Below are 25012 nucleotides of genomic sequence, written 5' to 3' on the forward strand. Positions count from 1 at the left end.
AACGTGCCTTCTTTGATTTATTTTCCATCTCTGGATAAAGCAAATAAATAATTTGTAATTAAAAAATTTTGCCCTTTCTTTGTATATGAGACCTCGTCAAAATATAGTTCTCTCTCTCTGATTGTAACACATTTTCAGTAATACCAATAAAAATCTTCCTTTCGAAGGTACCAAGGTTGAAGCGTTCGTCATTAAGGAAACATTAAAATTTAATTATTCAACCGTACTTTTATGACTCACTGATAGCTTACCCATGCCAAAAAACATTCGGTGCAAATTTTTGGGGAACAACCGGTGGCGATACACATCGTTCCAATATCGCCTGGAGACATTTTATTAATGGGCCACTTTTCCAGCTTAATCTCGCTCTGAAATAAATGTGACTAATTACCATGACAGCAAATAGTACTTACGAACTGCGAGCTTCGTCGCAAAGAAATTTGCCGTCAAATCCGTTGATTAAAACCCCGCTACGCCTTTCCTCTATCCTGTGTTAACAGAACGACAAAATACCGCTATCAAAGCCTGACTTCAATAAACAAAACATCAGTATTGAATAGACATGGTCGGGGTCAAATTGCGGACAAGTTTATCAACAAAACAAGCCGAAACAAACACATCACTTGCCTGAGCAGTCCGCTAAGGTCTTGCTGTTCTACCGGCGATTCGTCGAGCTCCCCAAACGGGACGAGGAATGCATCAGTTGTGCTCGAGGTACATTCAGTTGTTTCCTTTGATCGAAAATTCACTCCTAAGCTCTCTTTGGTCTCTTCAGACATACTCACTTTACAATTCAGCCATAAAACCGCAAATCTCAACTACTGAACGTTTTCGGTGAGAACCATTCGCCAACAAGGTACTCGACGATAGAAAATGTACAGTTGATTGGAAGGCGCTCGAATTTCGTCCCTCATTCATGCCGTAAGTACCCCCACAAATACACAGACATGTACGCTTTTGAAGATACAATTGTAGCGTGAATATCCACTCATCAAAGGCTGCAAAGAAAAATACTGCTTTTGTACATGAAGTTCACGCACATTCTAGCTGATTGATAGAGGTACAACAAAACAACGCGCTTTCTGATCCGTTCAGTGGTATTGCGTGATAATCGCTGTGGAAATAACGGGTGCTCTATTACAAAACGATCACCTCCAGAATAAAGGCAGTCCTTTATCATCCGCCAAGAAGTCGCTTCACAAGAAATCCTCGAATAAATTTTACATTAACGACGAGGCAGATTGTTGTTTGAAGATTTTTTAGTTTTGCCTGGGAAAGACTGGGGAGAGAAGAATAGGTTCCAGGATTACTCGATTAGCAACTCATTTGGAGGCAATCAGGCGATAAGGCGCGAAAATTAAGGAATAAAAGAAAAAACAAACAAACAAAAAAATAACGATAGTTAATCCATATACAGTAAGAAATATTGTTTGAAATGAGGATATCTTAAAATTTTGAATGGTTAACCAAACCTATAATTAGGGGACATTACTCTCAACGAAGAAAAAATTCCAGTTTCTTTACAGACATTCAATATGCACACAGGAAATTGTACTTTCAAAATGATGTCATTGTATTGCCATATCATAGTGTACTTAGGAAATGACGTATTTGGACTAACATTTGAGGACAAGGTTGTAATATAATATATATAGTCTACATTGCAAATATGACAATTTGTGTTTTCAATTATATATTTTAACAGTGTCAGCCATAATGAGTAAGCCCTCTAGCATCTAGCAAGTCAATCCAATTGACCTTGAGATCCAAACGTCAACATTTAGCTCCATCTACTATGGGTTTCTTATAATTTTAGCTCTGAGAAGTTTGTGCTGATCAAATCAAACAATATTTCTAAGTGGATATATTATCCTGTCACCTTTCTGTTTCAATGTGTGTTGACACAATAGTTAGAAGTTCCTCTTTAATCACTCTTGGGAACGAAAGAGCTAAGTGATCCTAAATAGGACTGTCCTTAGGCAGCTTGTAAAGGTTTCCAAAGGGCTCCTGTGTAAGTTCAGTTATACTGATTGATGTTATATTGCAGCAGCCTGAGTTCAGTGCAAACTGACATGACTCATGATCAAGGATGATCAAAAAAAAAATGAAAAAAAAAAAAAAAAATGGAAGGCTGTGTGTGATCAGAGTCCACCCTACATCTAAATCAGAGTCCTAATGAAGGTGGTACCATTCACGGTTGAAAGCTAAAAATAATGACTGATGATCAAATTTAAGGCATTTTTGACATTTCATGAATGGGGTTTTTGGAACAATACATGGAGTGTTCGCAAGGAAATTGTTATTGGATAACAACCATTCACACTATAATCAATATATCTCTTTTCAATGTGAAACATGTTTCAAGTGTAAGTTAAAATATGTCTTTTACAATGATAAAGTCACTAATTAAACTGGTATTAATATTCAACATTTATCCAACAACATCTAGACACTAGGTGGCTAATAATCCCCAGGGACTACAAAGGGGACAATGTCATAGAAAAAAAACTCAATCCTCCGCTTTTGTAATCATGCCCCTCACAATAATAAGACAGTTACCTTTGTGTACTTGACTGTGTCGGAGAGCTGGTGGGAAAATATTTGGCTTGAGGTCATGACATACTGAGCAAGGGCAACAGGGTCCATGTGTCATGACTAAAAGCCAAATATTTCCCCAACTGTCCCAACCAAATTCAGTCAATAGGCATGACCAGTAAAAGCTGAAAATTAAGAACTTTTTTTTTCAAAGTAGATAGGATGTACATGTACTCAAAAGAAAGGAGCACATTGGACAACGATAGAGAAGATTCTATAATAAAAACTTTTGCTTTTTGTGCTCTAAGTCAGAACAAGAAACTGATAATTCATTGAGAAGCGCAACTCATTTTCTCTTTTGCGTTATTTCAAGTTGAAGTCCACATTTCAATTTACATTTTCAGAAAATGCAAAAGAGCTGTGTGAGTGCAAGGCCTGACAACTTTTTCAGGACCAGCTCATGCTAGCCTGTTCAGCCCTACACACATCAGCTTTCATTATGGTTTTCTATGGAATTGCGTGCACAGTGCCAGATGGGTTAAATAATGATATAGCATATTAGACAACACTGGTAGCAAAAACTACACCACAAATAATACTTAATACTATCCACAAAAACTAAAATTAAGTCTTAATTTTTAAGTATACAGTGGAGTTAAAGAGAAAATAAAATTACCATGAATATTAAGTCTTTGACACCCTTTGCATGGAATTTCTTTTAAAAATAAACAGCTGATACAGATTTGATTTTATAAAATATTACAGTTTTTAAAAATCAATCTTGTGAGAATCTCTTCACATATTAAAAAATAATATATATTTGCTAAAGTTCAGGTACAGTGTAGTTACCACTTCACATCACTGGCATGAGCTGAAATGAAAAAGAGAGGGACATAGGATATAATTTACACCCTTCAGCATCAAACAATGTTAATCAAAAATCATTCACTGAGCTTAGTCATCGGAGAAGCAAAAATTAAAATGAAAGCATGTGTTGAACTTCAGTTTCCAAAAACTTACTAAAAAGCTTTTGGTCAAGAACATCATTTTTTTAACACCATTAATTCAAACCATAAATTTTGTTTTATGTGCCCCACGGGAACAAAACTATTAGTAATGATAATTCTTTCAAAGCACATTTCCACATTTACCTGTTAATTGCAAATTCCACGAGTTTTTCATTGTTAGTTTCAAACATATGTTTAGTTTTAACTCAATCTTCACAATTTCCATGTTCTAAATTGCTTAGAATGAATAGACATGCTCTTAAAGCATACTTATATTTTGGTAGGTATGGTCCTTAGAAAATAATTTCACTATTTTAAAGAGACTTAGTGTTGTAGGACATCGCGAACTATTCATAGATTTAATACGCTTAACTATGAGCTATTCAAAATTAATTATACATGTCCACTTAGACGGAATCAGTTGAATTAAACTGAATTTATTTGAAGAAATGAAGTGTGATCTAATTAATTATACAATTACCGTGGTAGACTTCCTAGTCATCTTCATCGTCATCTTCGGCAATGAATATACTCCACTCGTCTAAAAACTCGGCCAAGTTTCTTCCCAGCCGTCCACCAAAGTAAATCCCAGGAATCATCACAATCATTACCTTTGTAATTCCGATACTTGTGGAGGTCGGTTCTTGTTTAATGTGGCTCGAAAGTGATGCAGTATTGGTTAATTGTAGTGATTCAAAGCGCAAAATAAGACGCGCCTGAGAGAGAGTTCGTCTTCTAAGAAAAGAAAACATGATTTTCACTTTATATTGATTCACGTTGTGTTAACTTCAAGATTGATATGGTGCTCTGTCGAAACACTTTATATCTTTGCACAGCTGTTTTTGCGTGATCAGGCAGGTGTCACCTTGTGGAGGTTCACTGATTCTTCCCAAGAACTGACATGACACGACAAGGGCTCGGTTTTTGCAGTTTCTCTCCACCGCAGAGCTTTAAAGGTTGCCAAAGTAATTGACCGCAATCCCAACTATTCCCATGTTGTCGAGGTGCTGATACACGCAAGATTAACATTTCCCGAATATTTATGACAACTTCCGTCATCCTTCGTGACCTTTCGCTGATATCCGATTGCAAAGTTCCCGAAGAGCTCTGCGAACTGTGATTACTCGGAGTCGTGTCGTGTGAAATCTTCTGTTACCATTTTCCCTATTTCATCAGATTTTCTTTATTTAGTGTAGAGTCATTGGATTTTGTTCTTATAATAGTTCTACTCATCTATTTATCTTTCTTTCTCCGCAAGTGAAATTTTAAAAATGTTTCGTTTTTTCCGTATTATTTAGATTCAGAAAATGTCGAACTGATTGGTGTTCCTTGTGGATTTTGTTTCGCCATTTCGTTCAACGTTGTTTCGTTTTCTGTCATAATTTTGTCGGTATCCTAATGTCTTGTATTCACTACAAGTTTCGAAGTGCTTTAGAATATGATACAATTACATTCGACGGACTTTCTATCTCTCTTGCCGACCTCAAACAGTCGATTATTACTCAGAAAAAGTTCGGAAAGAACAGTGACTTTGACTTGGAGGTTACAAATGCCCAGACGAAAGAAGGTGAGCTTTTATTTTGACGTGGTGTCTAGGTTTGTTACGAATTACTTCTGTATTAAAGTGATATTTGAAGTTTAGTCGAATGAACGTTTTTCTTTGTTGTTTTATTCCGTAATTAATTCACGATGGTTTCCTCAACTGAACGTAAGTTCAAACTCATGGGATCAAACAGTTCAGAATTTCGAGATGAAGGATTACTTGCTTTCGCTTGAGATTACACAATCATTTGATCAATCTTTCATTTAAGTAATCCTTGATTAAAGAAAATTCCTTTTCACCAACCCTCACTTATAGCTAACTTAAAAAAGCATAGCAGAATGATATGTTTTAGAATTTTTTTAACCTGTAAGAGCAGGCAAAAACATGCTGAAATCTGGCCCAAGTTTGTTTTATGTTTCAATCAATTATGTTCACGCTTTACTATTTGTCTTTAACATATTAACAACAAGTAAAACATTTTTCCTAGCGATTGATACTAAGTTTTTGCTTTCTCGTATTACAAACATTAATGTCACATGAATAGGCCAATCTTACATTAAGTAACTCTTTTTAACTTTTACGGTAGAATACAAAGATGAGATGACAATGATACCAAAGAATTCCTCGGTGGTTGTTCGTCGTATTCCAGTTGGGCCAAAAAGCAAAGCTCAACTGGCAGCGTAAGTGCAGAATTTTTTGTCAAACATTGTTAGATTGTGTCTAGAGTATGCATGGTGACCATTTTCCATTTTGTGAAATATCCCTAGTTGAGGTACATACCTAACATTATCTGCAATTTGTTTGGTTCATCATGTTAAGTTGTTAAGAAAGAAAAACCACAAATCTACTCTAAGTAGGGGTTTCAATAAAAGCCAACTACCAGTGATCTAAAGCTGCATATAGACAACCTCTTACTGCCATTTCTTTATTAGCCCACAAACAAGATATTGTGTTTACATTTTACAGTCGCTCTGGAAAAAGTTATTGTTGTTTAAAGTCTAGTGAACACGCTTCTTATATTTTTCCTCAAGGATTTGTCTGGACTCTCAAAAACTGTCTTTCAATGAAAGACAGTATAGATTGCCAGCAGAGCCTTTTGGTTACATGTGTGATGCTAAAACTTATGATCATGCATCATTCTTTTTTATTACTTTTTTGGATTTTTTTTTGTTTCTGACTGTGAGTTAAGATATTTTACACTAGTTTGCTAAGGTTCTGGAGAAGAAATGTTTGTTTTAAAAAAGCCAAATAGAAATATATGTTTGGCTTTCCATCTTTTAGATGGTTTGGTTTGATGTGTATTGTCTGAAGCTGGCATCTCTTTCTTAAAATACCAATTTTGCCTTTCAGGGATAGGGCATCTCCTTTTTCAAGTGGAGAGCAGAAAACAGTATGTACATGGTTGAAGAATACTTGTAATCAAATCAATACTGTAGTTTTGTAAGATATTTGTAATAGCTAGAAGCATTTACTGATGGGTTCCCTTCTGTCATTTGTAATCTTGATTTCTGAGATAGTTTATTGAAAAGAATACAGTTCTGTTTAGCATCACTGGATAGAAAAACTTCATAACGGGGATCTTTGTTGTCTGGGGTGGGAATGGATTGTAAAACTTTGCATGTTTATCTTCAGAGCTAATACCTTTGTTGAATTAAATTCAGTGAAAATAATTTGTGGTACAAAGGATAAATGGCTTGCATCATATAATTAGAATTCTTAATAATATCATGGGGAATCAGTACAATCTTTCCGAAAGTTTGAAACAACTTTCCAGTTGACTGTGACATGTAGTATAATGATGCAAAGTTCAATACTTGAATTTTTTGGTTGTCTCCAGCATGGAAATTCAAGGTTAATGTACAGTTTCTTAAGTGGGAACAATTATTTTCAGTCTTGGGATAATTTTGTCCTTATTTACAATAGAGATGTACAGAGGAGCTGTATAATTAAGATGCTTTCACATGTAAGGGCATTTTAAGTCACAGCACATTGCTTAAAGCCAAATTTCTTATTTCCCATATTACTCTAAGGGTAGCAGCACATGTTATTTATTTAGATGTTACCAGGTTTATTTGGTCAACTCTCAACAAATCGAACCTTCCTAGTATCAGTAAATCAATGTAATGGGAGTTGTGAACAAAATAAATGACTGGGTGTAAAAATAAAAGTGAGATATACTTATTGCATTTCTACAATGGCAGGCCTTCTTGACCTCGCTCTTGGCTGAAAAATTCTTTTTCTTTTATAAATGTAGTCAAGGTCAGAAAGGTTAATTTACATGATTGTAAAAGAGTGGCAGTATGGCTAGTCATTTATGAAAAAGGCCTATTCTGAATATTCAAATTTAATATAGCATCAATCGTAAAGAAATGGAGTGAAAACAAATATTTTTTTATGAAAAAAGTATATAAACTATAATGCTGTCTGAAGATAGATTGTAGTAAATGTCTGTCAGAAATCCAGAAAAAAAATCAAAGGTTAAGCAGTAGAGGTTCAATTTATTGGGAGTTGACTGTAGTTCTGAGCAATTTTGTAATTTAAAATTCGCATTTCCAACAATCCTAAACAAGAGAGGAAATGATAGCTCAACAAATGTGCTTATTAAATGAATGCATCAGTTAATGCCATGTGAGCCCACTAGCATGCATAGAATCATAGGTAATAGATTTTTTCAAAATATGAAGAAGTGACCTTAAATTTTCTTATTTTCAAATGGAGTTAACCTTGAGTAAGTTTTTTGAAAACATTTGTTTAGTATTTACTGGAACACAAAATGTAATATCAAAAGCATTTCATGTACTAAATACTTTTCCTCTCCTTTAGCTTTTCATTGGCTACATTGGATTATTATTTTGATATTTCCACACTCTAAGGTGCTTTATTTCAATACACCCATGAGTGTAGATGTAGCTGAGGTTACAGGTAGAAATTGAATGGACAATTCATGAACACTTCAGTATTTATCAGAACTGTACATGTTGCCAGTTTTTCTGGGCAAGAAATATTAAGTACTTAAATTCTTGCCACCTGTCATAAGACTGCCATGAATATGGAAGACATACGCTTCAAGGATAGTTCGTTGCAATAAATGCCTTTGTTGGATATTTGCTCCCTTGATTATCTGGGGCACTTTATTTGATCTTCACTAATGGTGTGTGGAAGCTCCTAAAATGTCCAGCGGATTACAACAAAGGAACTGCAACTCTCCTGCCCTTGGCAATATTTTTCTCTAGCACCGGAGTATTACAGGTTCTAGAGGTCAAAATTGGATTCCAAGTAAGCCATTAATCTGGAAAATATAGGATAACAACAATTCATTGCAGTATCACAGGATTTATACTATTCCTGTTGCGAGGACAATGACAACAAAGCTGAGCTAACATTGATGCTATTATACAGCCTATTACTAGGGCAGAATTATATGGTTTTTAGTTACTTCAAGCTTTCTTCCCCATGCTGTCGCTGTGTTGTGAAAAGGAGTAAAGCTGTCTATGGGGTCACTACTGAAGGAGGTCAGGTAAAGACTGTGTTCTTCAGCATGAGGTACTGCTAGAAAACAAAACATAAATTCAGGACAAAAGTAACTCAATCCAGCAAGAGAAGAAACCATTTGTGGGAATCTTCTTTGGTGTGCCCACTTTATGTTTCCCTGGAAAAGGGAAAATGATGTCAAAACCTTACAGTGTTGGAGTTATGATATCAAGTCTTCAGTTATATCTACAAGTACTGGAAAAGTTCTGTGCCTATAAAAATGGTGGAAGTTACCTGCTTAATATGCAATGTGACCAAGAGTGGTTGGCTTTTTTTTGAAGCACGTGTGAATTGAATACGCTGAATATGCAGAATATTCATTACAGCCCACACTAAGAGTAATACAAGAAGGGGAAGCATTATTCAAATTGCTCTTTAGCAAAGTGATGATCCCTGTCAAAAGATCTTACTGTGCTCTAACATTACAAACTAAGGAAAGACCCATTTGGCAGCTTTGTCTTTAGTATGCATCCATTTCCAAAACCATTTCCATCAGAATTTCCAACAATTTGGCAAACTATAACCTTGAAATTTTTATATTTTCCCTAGTTTGACTCCCTCTAAAAACATAACAATGTTTGCAGGACTACCTTGTCTTGTTTTTTTTTTTTTCCATTGTTACTGGTTTGAAATGAGTATGGTCTACGGGTGTGTGATATGTTCTTGTTTGAGACTGGAAGGAATAACAAACAAAATTTCCTTCCCAGGTAGCCACAGCCACTGTGCTTGCATGCATGTGCTACCTCCTTGATTTCCCAGTGATGTAAACAGTGGAAATTAGAAAATGAAGTACACTTGTGACTGACGTTTGGCAAACTCTCTATTAAAAAGTTAAACCCCTTTTCTTAAGAAATTATTTTGTTTTTAGTCATTTTTGTCACATTATGTATTGTATTTTACAATAAAAATCTGTGATCAAATATTGGAAAACATTACACGACGTTTCCAGAACTTCGTTATCAAGTGAGAATGAAATAACAAAACTAAGTTATATATAGATGAGAAAATGAATAAATTAAGAGTCGTGGAGAGTCAAACAATAAGGCTAAGCTCCCTGTTTGACTCTCAATGACTCTTAATTTATTCATTTTCTCATCTTTATATATATTTATTAGTTTTGTTATTTCATTTTCACTTGATAATGACGTTCTGGAAACATCAAAATGTTGTGTAATGTTTTCCAATATTTTATCACAGATTTTTATCGCAAAATGTTTTAACAAATCTTTACTTATGTATTATAATCATAAAAATTATGATATTATTATCATAATTATTATAATATTATTATCATAATTATTACCACTATTATTAGTATTATTATTCTGCTGCTGAGATATATACCAGGCACAGCATACAGTCTGCACTTAAAGTGACAGCTATCTGTTTGATTTGCTGTTGCACTATGTCACCTGATGATGATTTAACTGGGTGTTGAAGTAAAGTTTACTTCACACCCTTTTTCAGTAATGACTGAAAATTTACAGGAAGTATGAGGTTATTGATGTATTATGTACAGTCTTCCGTTGGTAGTTGTTATTGATGGTTGTTCCTTTTCAACTTTATTCATGAAGAGTGGTTTCCAAGATTACCAAGTTGTAAAATCCAACAAGTTGAGCAAGGTAAACTATTACATAACTAGAAAGATTGTGTTGTAAAATTTAATCACCAAAGTGGTTCTTAACTAGTGACCTGTATAATTATGGACTGAATCCTAGTAGAGTGTGTTTTTCATATATATGACAATTAACCACCATGTTGGAAATGTTTGTAATTATAATCAATTTTAATTTGTCAGCTAGTGTTACTCTGGGCTGCACCTCAAGCAACTTTTAGGGATCTTTAGTTCTTTCCAAACTTTCTGCTTGCTTTATATATCAATTATCACATGCCTACTCATGAAGCAATTGTTAAGTTCTTCAAATCACAGGATTTAAAGGAGAACCCTCTTTGTTGTAGATAGTAGGGACTTTTGGCTCCAATGGTTATGAGGATGGCTATGGCAACCTAGGTTATGAAGGGACTGGAGATACTAGGCTCTATCTGTGTGAAAATCCTTCAAAAATGAAACTAGTGTTAATAGCAATAACAATGCATGACTATTGTGTGAAACAAGCTGAACAAGACATAAACTAGGCAGAAAATGGCCCTAAAGGAAGCTAAAGAGCAGTAACGCTATGCATTTGATGATGGCCTAATTTCAGATGAGAAGTGTTTACTCTTGTATGATGTGAACAGGTCAACTAATTTAAATTTTCCATTCAAGTAGTACCCACTTTTTGATCTAGGCTACATGCAAAACAACCAGTGTTTGGCCAAGTTTAGGGTCCATAAAAATGACCCATCTGTTCTGGCAGAGGGTTTAGGGATCCCAGATCAGTTTATATTGGAACTAAGAAGTGTTGTCTCTGTGTCCACAAGTTTCAGAAGAGATATTTTGAGCTTAATCTTTTAAATCTTTGGTGAATGAAAATAAACATAGCAGTGGAGAAATTCTTCATGAACGAAAAGCTTTCTTTCAAACATTGGGAAGTAGTTAAGGCAAAGATTGTTAACATTCAATATCAAATGGGAACTGAAAAGAAAAGCAAAACAATGTAAACACACTTACTTGGAATGCTCTTTGACTGACATATGTAACAGATGAACTGTAGGAGGACTGGACACGAACTGGTCGAGCAGAGTCTCGGCGATAAAACGTTTAAAATGCATGTTCAGGTGAACTTTTAAACAGTGTGATGTGCGATAACTGGTGGCAGTTACGCTACCCTTTTAAGCAGGATTGCTGCACAACTTAAGGTGGTTTTTCGCTGTTACACATATTTTAATCAATGCCTGTGGAAAAAAAAAACTGTACACAAGGCACAGATATACCAATTCTTACGAAAACTGGCCTAGAAATAGGAATGAAGCTAGAAGAATTCACTTTTCTCAATAATGAGGCAAAAAGTCGCTTGAAATGTTAAAAACCTCACCCAAACCTCCTGTAGTGTGTACTACTTCAAGCTAATAAAGGCTGTTAGTTTCTAAAGAAACTGTTTGGGGCTGCGTCGGTGGGGGTAACGAAATAATTTGGATATATCAACAAAGTTGAATTGGTAAATTGGCCACCGTAATGATTACAAAAGCTGCTGTTTCGAGCATTAGCCCTTCGTCGGAGCAAATAGAGGAATTCTGGGTTGTGTGTGCTTTTAAAGGCAGAAAATGGAGCTACGTTATTGATAGGAACATGGCAATGAGAAAACACGAATAAATTAGTGGAATAAAAAGCGTTCGTTGATCCCTGTGGGATTTAGACTGCCGGTTTGAAAGATGAGCTTTTGTTCAAGAGTTTTACGGCTTTCCGTGCTACCTAAGTGTAAGGAAAGACCGCAGATTGCCATATGTTGCTTAGAATGATGAGGTAAATTAAAATGTCTAGCGACTGGTTTCAATGTGTCCTTGTCATTCCTTTCCACATCGTGAAGGTGTTCTTGGAATAGATCACCTAGTCTTCTGCCTGTTTCGCCAATGTTTCGTTGAGTAGTACTTCAAACTACTCTGATTGCCGTACTATATTAGAGCGCTATGGCAGCAAGAAAATGAGTGCATCATTTGAGTTCGTGCAAATGTCTTAATTCATTTCTGGTTCTCGTAGCCATCCACCAAAGCCATTGGTGCTAAAAGTCCCTAGTAAAGAAATATAAGGAAGAACAAAAAAATACCTAGAACAACCCAGGATGGTCAAAATGGCTAAATCTTCCTTGTATAATCTTGTGTAACCTCCCTTGACAAACCACAATGAAAATTGTTTCCTGGATATTGAACAAGGCTTTAAGGACAACATTGTGCTAATACTAGCACAGAATGGTAGACCAATCTGAAGGAACCAATAATGAATATTTGACAGACAAACCACTTGTTTACACGACTTAAAAGTAAGGTTGGCATGCAAGGTGATATGAAGCAGGTACATATTGGAGTCATAGTTTTCCTATACCGATATCGGTGGGCTTGTTGTAAATGTTTTGTTGCAAACAGAATTAAATCCCCACAGCCATGAGAGCAAAATTCTGGCAGGAATCCTCTGTTTTAACTAAGAGCTTTGTTTACTTAAGCTAGGGTACTTATGTTGTATTAGGTACAAACTAGGTTGTGTGTCTTTATCATGTCCCAATTTATTCTCAAAAGTTGTAAGACAAACAAGGAAACAGAACTGCAGCAATGATTCTCTGAACCCATTGTTCTGGGCACCCTCATTTCTCTGCAGCTTTCAAGTGTCTCCTGACTAAACATGACTTCACCATAGGGTTTTTGAGTATTTGCCATACAATGATCAGCAAAAGACAATTTTAGGGGCTTGCTTACTGTCCATGACACACAATTTGGTGAACATTTGACTTCAGAAAGCCAGACTGATATAGATACCACATAGGAACAGACTAAGAACAAACTCGTAAATTTAAGTGATACGTAAATTTGAAAAATACCATGTCTGTCATACTATAGATGCTAAAATTGTATTTCATGAAGAAACCCCAAAAATTTGTCTGGGGAGCAATCATATTTTTCTGATACCAAAAGTGAGGATATTAAGATAAAACTTCTTCAGAGAAAGACATCTTAAAACCTTGGCAGTTGCAATAAAGTTTTTTTGTCCAACCAGTACCTTGAAATGTAATGTAGTGAGTTATTGTTGCTGGTTTGTGGCTAGGGCAATGAGATGCAGAAGCCTCTCTTGAATTATCTGTCTTTATGATGCTACATTCAGCAGATTAAAGTATTGTTTTTGCTAGTCACTTCAAGTAGATGTTTGTGCAACAGGTATAATTACAAGAGCAAAACATACAACATTTTATTACCTTCTCTGTATCATTGACAAAGAAAGAAATAGAACACTTGAATGCAGCTGTTTGGAACACTATAAACTGTTGGGCGTGCAAACATTGTTTCTCATGGAGCCATTTAACACCTTTTTGCTAAGATATTGAACTAAGGTTAGGGTTAAGATATCAAGATGATATTAAATTTTGCATTTTTTTTCCATTTTCAATTTTTAAAATTTCCCCAAATCTAAATGATGAAAAAGTTTTTGCAACACGAGCAAATGACAGACTTGTTATTCGAAGCAGTAATATATTGATACCAAGATGGGTTGGGAAGATTATTGTGTGGTGTACAGTGTTATCATTCTCCCATAGGTGACTGACTTGGCCAATGCTGATGCATCAGAGGAAGATAAGCTGAAGGCAATGATGAAACAGTCTGGAGAGGATTGGGACCCATCACAGTACGTCAAAACAAACCACTTAGGAGTACCTTTCAATTTTTAGATCATAGTTGTAAAAAACATTTTATTCAGACCTCTGTCATGTTGCAGATAATAATAATAATAACTTTTATTTCTATAGCACTCTTATCCTATGTTCAAGGCACTTTACAACACTGTGGGGGACTTTACCAGACTGCCAGTGGCAGTTTACAATCAACAAAGGCAAATTTTTTTTTTACAGATGCCCCCTTCCCCCAATTCCCAGTAAACAGGCCAGACCACATCCAACAGTAATCTCATGATGTGGGTTCTTCAACGTCCCCTGCCTAATCAAATTATCTAATCAATAGATGCAGGAGACAGGACCTACGGTTTATTCCTCCTTATCCGAGAAGATTAGAATGTCTATCCATTTCTTGATATATTAGAAAGGTAGCACATTCTCCTCGGTTATTTTAAGACCATGAGTGTTGGTCTGGCCGGGGCGTGAACCCTCGACCTCCCGCTCAACAGTCCAGCACTCTAACAAATTGATCTAACAGGGAGGCAGTTAGCTCAGATGTTCTTTACCTTCTAACATTTTTTCCTCTGTAAAGGAAATGGGAGAGAGCACTTGTTATGTAAGTTGGCCACTGTAAAGCATTTCTGATGCTGATGTTTCAAGTGATTTTGCAGTTCTCTCTAAAAAACAAATGTCAGCTTTAGAAACTCTTTACAGTGGCCAAGTTACTTTTAATTATCAGCTCAGTTGATAACCACCTCCCGGTTAGCTCAATGGATAGAGCACTGGACTGTTGTGCGGGAGGTCAAGGGTTCAAGCCCTGGCCAGACCAACACTTGAGGTCTTAAAATAATTGAAAAGAATACGCTACCTTCCTATAACATCAAGAAATGGTTAGATATTCTAGTCTTCTCGGATAGGGCTGAATAAATGGAGGTCCGGTCTCCTACAGGGTTAGGGGTAGGAGACGTTAATTTCCCACGCACGAGATTACTGTGTGATGGTTGTCCTCCCCTGGGGGTGGGATGGGTGGGATTTAATGGGTGGACTATTCGCATGGATCGCATATGTTCTGTTCAAGTCCTACCCTACTGCGGTAATGCAGTGAAAATGGATTAGAAAATAAAAGCAAAGTATATTGTAGTAACCCTCACTGCTGTAGCAGCACAGTTCCTTTAGAAACTTACCCCTATTATTCAAGTGTTATGAATATATCAACAAAGTTGAAATGGTAAATTGGCCACTGTTATGATTATAAAAGCTGACGTTTCTAGCATTAGCTCTTTGTCGGAGCGAATGACGAAGGGCTAACGCTCGAAACATCACCTTTTATAATCGTAATGGTGGCCAATTTACCATTTCAACTTTGTTGATATATTCATATTATTTTGTTATTCCCACCAACGCAACCCCAAACAGTTTCTTTAGAAACTATCAGCCTTTATTCAAGTGTTGTCCCCCAGTTCATCAGGTTCCACCCTAGAATACCGTATTTACTCGAATAAGCGCCGCAGCGCTTATTTCATTTTTCGTGCCACAAGTGTGGCACTTATTCGAGGGCAGCGCTTATTTAAAAATTGTACCAGACAAATTAACTTTTTCTATGTTTTTATTCAACGGTACACTTTCTATCTGTCAATGTTCCTATGGACTGATATTAATTGATAGTAAATCTATAATTATGAGAGAAATTCATGTGGTGAAAAAACCCAGAGCATTTCATGATAACCCAAGCAGAGAACTACAGTCACTTTGAACTAAAGAACATCACATTTAAAGAATATATATTGCTGATGCTGTGTTAAAATTGTTTTATAGTGTTTTTCTTGGTTATGTGGAATTCCTCGAATAAGCGCCGCATCGGGGGTGCGGCGCTTGTTCAAGGGCGGCGGTTATTAACTTTTTTGGTCCCAGGTGCAGTGCTTATTCGAGTAAATACCGTAATATAGGAACAATTGATACGTGTTCCAAGTGGCTATAGAGATAGGATATTATCAGTACAACTCCTTTTTAGCGAAGCTCTTTCTTCTACTAGTGAAATGTTTGTGTGCTCGCGTACAAGTGTCAAGATGTGATGGAATTTTTAAGCGTTAAGAGTTGTGTGTATGAAAGATTGATGATGCTTTTGTCTTGTCAGAGTACTCAAGGGCTACAGGACGAGCTCAGTTTTTAATTTTAGATAATGTTGTCCTCTAATCATTCCTTCATGCAAGATTTCTAATGTAATTTTTCATTTATTTAAGACTGGAAAACAGAGAATTTGTGTCCCACATATTGCCAAGTTCATTGTTTGAACTTGATATCGTAGAGGTTGACAGTGTTATTTTGGTTCTTTGAACAGGTTTCTTAAGCAGTTTAAAGAATTTAATTTCCTGTTTAATTAAACCTAGAGGTAAAAATTACATCATAGACCACTTTCATAAATGGCTGCCAGATTAATATTCTTTTGTTTTAAATTTAAATTAGCCTTTCCGGCCTCGTTCTCCAGTACAAAATTCAAAAGAATACATTATCTCAAGCGAGGCCTGAAAGGCTAATTTAAATTCAAACAAAAGAATATTAATCCGGCAGCCATTTATGAAAGTGGTCAATGTCTATAACAATTTATCTCTTCCATTTTGACAGGTATGTGAAAGGGCGTCGTCCTTATGCACCAGGTGTGCCTGTGCCACAAAGTTACGTTTGTTACAGATGTGGAAAACATGGGCACTTCATAAGGAACTGTCCCACCAATGGAGTGAGTTGAAGAGAGCCAATTCCATTTTAGAATAATAAATTTCCAAAGAAAAGAAAGTTACAAGTAATTTGTGAAAGAAATGATATCTACTTGAAATGTTTAAAATGTGGTAAAAATTTGCCTGCTTGCAAAAACCAAAGAAATTTGGGTCTCCAAGTCCATTTTTCTGGAAAATTGTGCAACAGCTCTATATTTATCTGACAAAAATGACTGTTGAGTTAGATTGGTAACATTTACAAACTCGCATCATGGCATTGGGCTTTTCAAAGATTTTTTCTTGTGTAGTCAACAGCCCCTGCTGACTTCTTTTCGAGCAATCTGATATACCATAGGAAGTTACCAATTGTAGAATAATGTTGTATTCAGTTTCTTGTACAAAGTTAATGTTAGATAGACCCCTACCTCTTCTGAACACCAGCTTTGCAGGAAACAAAATAATTGTTTTAGCTGAAGCTTTGAGGGCCTCTATTTCAGCCTCTGCAAAACAGGTGTGGTGTAAGGTGTCCAGTTGTACATTTAGTGTTAGAGAAAAAATGAAAATGTCAATATCAGGCATGTCTTCCATTCCTAGTCAGATTCCTGTATGATGAGTTGTGAGTTTTCAATACAATGTTTTGTGAACCATTTCACTAGGATGCCAGATTTGATGTTCCGAAGGTGAAACGCACAACAGGCATTCCTCGAACCTTTTTAAGCACAGCAGAGGGTACATCATCACCACCTGCCAGTAGACTGTCACCATCAAATCAAGAGTAAGTCTGTAGATAAGATGAAATAAAGCTGCAGAAATTAATTTTTATTTTGAAACTTCTTACAAGATTGAGAATTGGTCCTCTCATTCAGTGAATGGTTTGAACTCAGGGATAACAGTCAATCTTGTAGTCGGATCATGTGGGTGAATGTGGTCCTGGGAAAGACTGTTGATAGTAGTAGTGACTGATGTTCAAGTGAAGTGTTGTTGTCAGTTCAGTGGTTTAAGTCCAGTTAATGTAAACTGATTGGTTAGTTTAGCAAGATTGGTTGATAGATTGGTTGATAGATTGGTTAGTTTTGTTAATGGTTATAAGACTCAATTGGTGTGAGTCAGTCATGATTGATCAGTTTTGACCCATAGGTAATGTTAGGTTGTTCTGTTTGATTCATTTGTGGTGTTAATGTTGTTTCCATCTGATTTGTTTTAGAGATGAGTCTAAATCAAAAGGAAAAGAAAAAACTCCACAGACTGCTGGTAACAAGAAAGTTCCATCTGAGCTACGGTGTCCCTCTTGTAGCAGTTTACTAACAGATGCTGTGCTCATCCCTTGTTGTGGAACAAGTTACTGTGATGACTGTATGTAAATTCTTTTGTTCATTCAGAACTAACCATAATTTATGCTTTTATAGGCCCACAACTTATTTCATTTGTCAATTGTCAAACCCTGGTGAGAGAAATCAATTTTGGCATTGTTTCTTTAATTTCTAGTAAGCTCTCAACTTTTAACTGTGCTTTAAGTGTTAACTATGAAACTGCACCCAGAAAACATGACAAGGACATAAAGTTGCTTTCAAAGAACAATTGGAATTTTAAAAGTAAATGGAATATTAAACTGCTTTATGAAAGAAAGAAAACCCTGTTACATAGACTTAACACTTTGTAATTAAAAAGAATTTGATGCAGAAACAGTCCCTTCGCATGTAAAAAGTTGAGTTAATAGAAAATGTCGTGCAGTCATAAGTCGGGTACATGCAATGGTGTTTTTCATTTTGTGTATTTGTTACTGGTAATGTGTTTGCTATTCTCAGGCATTAGAAACTACCTTTTGGAGAATGAACAAGAATGTCCATCGTGTGGAGCAGAGAATGTCTCACCTGATTCACTGGTTATTAACAAACAGCTTAGGCAGGTGAGAACAAGAACGTCAAGTGAATTAAGAATTGTGTGGCAGACAGTAAGGGGAATTGCTAATTAGATTTTGGGTGTTAAAGGTTCATTGTCAGGATCCAAGTTCATTAAGATATTCTTGGTACTCTTAACTACAGAAAACAATAGTCTGACCCTTGCTTAATGCATTTTGGTAATTTTAGTGATCTTGAAGGCAGAAAATATCAGTAATTCTCCATGAAAACATAACACCATCATAATCAGACTAAAACTCTATGGAGCCACCTCAAGAGACAAAGAGGATAGTTAGTTTTTGGGATTCTGTATAGTTTGTTTTGTGACGTCATCTTTCAATGTACCTTTAAGTTAGTTAATCTTGTATCACTGATCACCTTAAATTTAAAAGTGCATTGCTTATATCTTCTCTTGTCATCTATGTTTTGCATAGGCTGTAAATACTTTCAAAAATGCCAGACCTGCTAGTCCTTTTGTAACTAAGTTGCCAACAAAGACTAATGAAACAACCACAGTTACCAGCAACACAGATGGTAAACAAACCACACCAGCATCCAAGGTGGAACCTGAGAGGTAAAATTTGTGCTTTGTGAGGTCTTTACACCTTTACCTTTAGGAGAGTTCTCACCCATTTTGTGTCCCCAAAAGTCTTTTAAAGGAAGCGGAAAAAAAACTTTCTTTCTAACAGTGTTAGACACACCCTCTTCACCCCTTCCATCCTGTCATTAAAACAGGCTTTTATTATGATTAATATTGTGGACCGCAATTGGTTGCAAAAGTGCTGACATGTCCCTTTTTTCTCAGCAGTAGTCAGGAAAAAGCTGTCCCAGATCCTAAATCAACTGAAGTTCAAGGTAATTCCAGAGCAGTGCTAATGAATCACGGATAAACAACGTTCAGTTAAATGTATTTGCAGTATAAAGTCAAGTTTCATTTGATACAACAATTAAAATGTTGACAGTACAGATAACAGAAGAAAAATGTACAGTGTATACTGCATAGTTTCTAGAAATGTACTTGTCTACGTCTTACTTGAGATACTCAAACTGACATATGGAGCAAGTCTCAAAATCTTTTGAGCCTCCAATGGAAAATTTTAAAGTTTTGAAGAATGAATGATAAAACTTATTTTCTTTTAGCAGCAAAACTGCCAAGTGATGCTGACAATAGGATAAAAGAAAGTTCCCCAAAGGTAAGCAAATTATACCTCTGGCTTCTAGAGGTAAATTATTGTGAAGAATTCGTGTGAATTCAAAGGTATCTGTTTCATTTTAGTGACATTAAGTATTCTATTAAGTATAAATCGCAGAACTCTTCTTAATCTTTTTCTTCAGCCCGTCAAACAAGTGTTAAGTCAGCCTCAACAAATCAGAATTCACCACCGTGATGGTCCAGCACAGCAAGGTGAAGCACAGAGCAGTTGATAGGTCCCTCTTTCTATTATGCTTCTCCCTATCCAATAACCCCCCCCCGTCTCAAGCATAGCACATTTACCAAAAACAATTTGATTGCCCCCCCCCCCTACCTCCCTCTCTATAATAGGCCTTTCCCTTCTCCACTGATCCCAGGTCTACTTAGCCACCTCTTTAATGAGCCCTGGTCATTCTTCTTCTCCTAAACAAAACTTCCATGGTGAAACTGTATAGAGCAAATTAAAAATAACATGCAGTAAATTGGACGGTAGCATTGCTATCCATCGGGCAATATAGCGTTTCGTTGCATATTATGGCTTCATTTGAAAGCTAGCTATACTGAATATTGTGGAGGTTTCAGGCAAAGAGACAATGCCACCATTGCTGCTTGAGTCACTTAAATAGGACAAACCAATGACATGGGAAGGGAATTCTGATTCATACATGTTAATCAATGATTTGATTCAGTGCTGAAAACTAAAGAAAGCACAGATGACGAAGAAAGTAGGCGGAACTTGTCGCACGCTACCTGTGATCGGATGGGTCAGATTTGTGCGAGGGACTCTGGTAACAGTGGTTGCACCGTAATGGTCTGTGAACCCAATGCCTTAGTTCTTCTAACTAAGTTGTCATCTTTGTTTGATTCAGGTGTTGGTATGAATCAAGCCAGACTACCTTTTGATCCCCGTAGAAGACTAGGCGATTTTCCCCCAAGGTAAATTACATGTACACTATGAAGTCCTTCAGAAGCAAGCCCTGTGATTTATATCCGTTTCTTTCTTCTTAGCTCCCTTAAAATTTTGCTATCACATTTTAGATTTTTTATGAGAACTTTGCGTTATTCAAAGTTACTTGAAATGTAGGCCAAGAAGAGCCTGCGGAAAACCAAGTTCAAAATGATTGCGCTATTAGAAAGTTTTCCATTCGGTGTCCCTAACTGCTCCATTAATTAATTAATTAATGTTTCATTGTTTATATCCTCCTTGCACAACTGATAGCTAAATCAAGTTTTTTTTCCTATAGTATAGGAAGTTTATTTCCATATTGAATCGCTACTTTGGTGAAATTTTTCTTGTTAAAAGAATAAGTGCTTTGGGGCTGTGCTCTTCACCATGGGGAGCACGCAAAGATCGTTTGAGCGAGGGTGCGAAGCCGAGGCCCCGTAACTCTGAATATGTCAAGGAATAAACTTTTTATTTCCCTACCCCTTTTAAGGTAAATATAGTGTGGATCTTGACATATCGATCCAGACAGCCATGTGTATTGTATTGAGACCGGCTTTTCAGAACTAGGGGTGAAAAACAGTTGTTGATGCCAGCCACATGAAGATTCGGGAATGCTAACGCTGAACACTTACGGCAGGCACCTTGTTCAAGACACTCGTGAAAAACTTGTTCAGCCTGTTTCTAGATCCTAAAACCACCCTCTGTTTGACCTGTTTAGCCTAATGGGGGAGAACCGCCGAGTGCAGAGGAAGCAGTGCCGTTTTTATTAATTTCTTTCAATACACTTGACGATTTCTTCTTGCAGGGGACCACCTCGTGTACCTGAAATACATCACAGGTTATCGGAACCCATAAGACCTCACGGACTTCCCCCGGAACATGTGCCCCGTGTACCTGCTATCCGGCCCGGTTTGGGTGGTCCACGACATCCAGGCCCACCTCCTTATCTCCCTCCGGCAATTAGAGGGATGCATGCGGCAGCACCTGCTCTTCCTCGTATGCCTCCAGTCCCTACCCTGGTTGCGGCTCCTTTGCCGCGCCATCCAGCATTCCGACCACCCGCGATGTTTGATCCACTCCATCCTGGCGACCGACCCGGGACTCTCCCGCCGGGTCACCACACGCCGCCAATGTCCGAGCGAGAGTTCTACAAAATGCAAAAGAAACTGAAATCGAGGTAAAAGAAGATTTCCTTTTTTGCCACGCTCTGTGGAAAATACTCATTAGTGGATGTACAATAACTCCAGGAGCCTAACATCGTTTGCACTCCCTGTTTTAGTCTGTATTCAAGTTTTTCTTTCCTCCTGCTTCACTGCCCTTCCTGAAAGAAAAAGATGAGAGCTGTGCCTTAGATCAGGGCTCTGATGTAAAGAAGGTAGATAAGTAATAGTGGCCGGATAGGTTATCATGAATCGATTCACGCATGTAAACCTTCAGTTCCACTAAAAACTGGGAATTAGTTGTAGTACAAATGTTTTCGATGGTATAACATTAATTGTTTGATGACTAGCCGGCAGTTTTTGCCGTTTGCCGGCTGTTATTGTCAACTTTTCTGGAAATAGATCTGTATCGGTCTTTACTCAAGACTGACTTTTCTTATTACCCCTCTTGCTCCTTACTTGAACCAGTTCTTTACGAGAGGAAAATTGATTTTTCTAGCAACCTAGCGCTCATGTATAGCCACTTCTACTCTCAGACATTAAATTGCTCATCTAATGTTGGACTTATTTTCTTTTCATAGAGGTAAGAAGAAGCGAGAGCATTCGTCAGCTAATCGTCCCAGGAAGGATCCTAGAAAAGAAGGCAGTAGTTTCGACTTTGATGACGAACTCTTAGAATACAGAGAGCTTCAGAAAAGCCGCCAACGTTTGCGTTCTCGTTCTTTGACTCCAACTCGCTCATGGTCGCGTTCGCCATCACTCAGATCACGGTCAAGGTCACGGTCTTTTTCACGCTCAAGATCGCGCTCACGTTCCCTTTCACGATCCTCTGGAAGTCCCGCTCGATCGCCCACTCCAGAGGGCTGGGACGAATCCAGGTCTCCATCGCCTACTCCGTCACATGGTCAGAGTGGTGGCGCAAATTCTGAAGATGAGAAGAAAAAGAGACATAAAAAGAGGAAGAAGGAACAGAAAAGTAAAGGACGGAAGAAACAGAAGACTTCACATAAAGATGAACATCCTGTGGAACAGAAGGCGGGAATTGATGGTGTTAAGGAAGAGGAGAAAAAGAAACTTAGAAATCAGAATGGGAAAGGTGACAAGGTTGAGGTAAAGGAGAAGACTAAGAATGTAGAAAAAGACAAAGATAAACCGAAAGAGGTAAAAACCAATAAAGAGAAAGAAAAAATAAAGAAAAAGGATAAGGACAAGAAAGTAGTTAGTGATAAGGAGGGGAAAGGAATAGAGAAAGACAGTAAGAAACAGAGTGAAAAGAAAATAGAAAAGAAAAGCAAAGAAGGAAAGGAAACAGAAAAGAAAAGCAAAGAGGGAAAGGAAACAGAAAAGAAAAGCAAAGAAGGAAAGGAAACAGAAAAGAAAAGCAAAGAGGGAAAGGAAACAGAAAAGAAAAGCAAAGAGGGAAAGGAAACAGAAAAGAAAAGCAAAGAGGGAAAGGAAACAGGAAAGAAAAGCAAAGAGGGAAAGGAAACAGAAAAGAAAAGCAAAGAAGGAAAGGAAAAACGGAAGAAAAAAGATAAGGATAAGAAAGAGGAGTCTTCGGGTAAAAAACGTAAGAGTAAAAAGAAACACAAGAAACATAAACGGCACAAAAAGGGAAAGAATAAGGGAGAAAAAACTGGCAGTGAAGAAAAGGAGGCAGGGAATAACATCGATACTGAGGAAAATGAAAATAAGGATGAATCATCTGAGGCCGGCAACCCCGAAGGTAAAACTACCACAGATGATGAAAAAGATTATCAAGGAACCGATGGAGCTGGGAATCAGGACGAAAGTGACGAGGACAGAAGCGATAGTGATGAAGGAGAGCAAGAAGAAATGGAGGAAGATGGAAAGACTGGGAAACCGGTGCACGAGGGTGATGATGTCGACGAGAAGTCGAGTGAAAGTCATGAAGATAAGACAGAGAACGGAAGCGACGCAGATGAACAAGACCATAGAAAATCAAAGACAGGGAAGCATCAAAGAGAAGAAGAATTGCTAGAAAGTGATCAAGAGGAAGAGAAAAAGCTCAGAGGAAATGAAGAGAAGCTTGAAGGAAAGGAAAGCGATGCTGGGCAGGATCTAATGGAACAGAAGTTGCTTGAGAGTGACGACGAGAGCGACCGAGCTGAATACACTGAAGATGGTAACCACGAGGGCCAACAGAATGTTGAGAGAGTGCAAGAAGAAGAGATGGAAGAACATGATAGTGATAGAGGAAATGAGGCCAAAACTGGAAATGGTCAGGAGAGATTCTATCCAGAATTAAGTGCTGAACAATCCAAAGAGGAAGATTCAAGATTTATTGCAGAAAAACGAGAAAATGGGAGTCATCGAGTAGAACTGTGAGAGGATAAGAATAGATAGATACCTATTGACAAATGTCGCTACGGCTAAAGTAAGTAAAAGCGACAAAAACTGAAATAAGAAACTTGCAAACCTTTGCATTTTCTTAGATAAGTCGATGTCAAGCGATGTGACCTTCGTAGCCCCGAGTCTCACTTCTATTTGTGAGATTTCAATTCTACCAGTCAGGAGAATTTGATGTCAGAGCGATCTTCAGTGGTCAGCTGCCCTTGATTCTAATGAACTTGCTCGTCTTCGTTTTGATTTTTCCTGTGCCAATTCGTAAAGGGCAAATAGTACGAAGTTTGAGTCAAGATTTCACTTGCCATGTTTCGAGCAATCTTAATTATTAGGTTAACAATAAAGGAAGAAAACTGCGTTCACAAGGTGAGATGTGAAACAGGTTCAAATTGTACCAAACTGTGTAAAAAAAAACAATTTAAAAAAAAAACCAAACTCTTCAAATTCACAGTGACACTGAAAAAAATTTAAACGCTCCGTTCTCAAATAAAACTTGTAAAACACCATTGCTTCATGTTGGACATGTTGAACTGACACTTAGCTTTTCTAATAACTGTTCGTCAATTTTGTTTGAAAAGCTGTGGTAATAAAATGATACTTATTTTGTTTAACGAAGAGTGTCTCTTGATAGCCTTTCTTTTGGGGAATTATTTTGAAACATCTTTTAAAGAGAAATGGAAGTGGAGAAGGGTGTCATTTAGACTGAATCGGAACCTAAATCGAGTCGTGTTCACACAAATCCTTGATGGCATGCATAAAATATGTACTTATCGACTGAGTGGGAGGGCCGAACGGGAAAATATTTGGCTCGAGGTCATTACGTACGGACCGAACGCAGCGTGCCCCATTACCAAACTCAGTCAATAA

The 25012-nt window shown here is 37.2% G+C and overlaps 2 protein-coding genes and 1 long non-coding RNA gene across 4 annotated transcripts in view; 1 reads left to right on the top strand and 2 right to left on the bottom strand.

Moving 5' to 3' along the window:
* Window positions 1-1279, bottom strand: part of LOC111329691 (ankyrin repeat and fibronectin type-III domain-containing protein 1) — a 34644-nt gene extending 33365 nt beyond the window's left edge. The window contains exons 1-3 of one of the 2 annotated variants that reach the window (XM_088736435.1): window positions 1153-1254; window positions 628-998; window positions 414-488 (exon numbers count right to left, since the gene is read on the bottom strand). In XM_088736435.1, the coding sequence (XP_088592561.1) occupies window positions 414-488; window positions 628-779 (227 nt within the window). In that variant the 5' untranslated portion in view covers window positions 780-998; window positions 1153-1254. Of the gene's footprint in view, window positions 1-413; window positions 489-627 lie in introns of both variants that reach the window. The other variant, XM_022934456.2, reaches the window with a different exon arrangement.
* A 3368-nt stretch (window positions 1280-4647) lies between these two features.
* LOC111329724 (uncharacterized) lies at window positions 4648-24756 on the top strand. The gene is made up of 16 exons (XM_088736437.1): window positions 4648-5109; window positions 5672-5765; window positions 6436-6475; window positions 10191-10238; window positions 13797-13885; window positions 16494-16605; window positions 17239-17357; window positions 17787-17935; window positions 18388-18488; window positions 18915-19054; window positions 19286-19335; window positions 19621-19673; window positions 19816-19885; window positions 20542-20608; window positions 21424-21795; window positions 22360-24756. Exons 1-16 carry the CDS (start codon window positions 4941-4943, stop codon window positions 24125-24127), a joined length of 3441 nt encoding a protein of 1146 aa, XP_088592563.1. The 5' UTR covers window positions 4648-4940; the 3' UTR covers window positions 24128-24756.
* LOC148722031 (uncharacterized) lies at window positions 7333-8636 on the bottom strand. Its single transcript, XR_015992584.1, has 2 exons — window positions 8522-8636; window positions 7333-8374 (listed from the first exon to the last, which is right to left on the bottom strand). It is a non-coding gene; the product is annotated as an uncharacterized LOC148722031 (long non-coding RNA).
* Window positions 24757-25012: the final 256 nt, after the last annotated feature.

The sequence above is a fragment of the Stylophora pistillata genome, chromosome 10 (assembly GCF_964205215.1).
Source record: "Stylophora pistillata chromosome 10, jaStyPist1.2, whole genome shotgun sequence".
NCBI classification, from domain to species: Eukaryota; Metazoa; Cnidaria; class Anthozoa; order Scleractinia; family Pocilloporidae; genus Stylophora; species Stylophora pistillata.

What these genes read in the sequence shown, in the direction of transcription:
- LOC111329724 (XM_088736437.1), top strand. Translation starts at nt 4,941, where the DNA reads ATGTCTTGTATTCACTACAAGTTTCGAAGTGCTTTAGAATATGATACA. An exon ending in TCCAAGGTGGAACCTGAGAG is followed by an intron (nt 19,055 to 19,285) that starts GTAAAATTTGTG and finishes CTTTTTTCTCAG; the next exon opens with CAGTAGTCAGGAAAAAGCTG. An exon ending in CAAAAGAAACTGAAATCGAG is followed by an intron (nt 21,796 to 22,359) that starts GTAAAAGAAGAT and finishes TTCTTTTCATAG; the next exon opens with AGGTAAGAAGAAGCGAGAGC.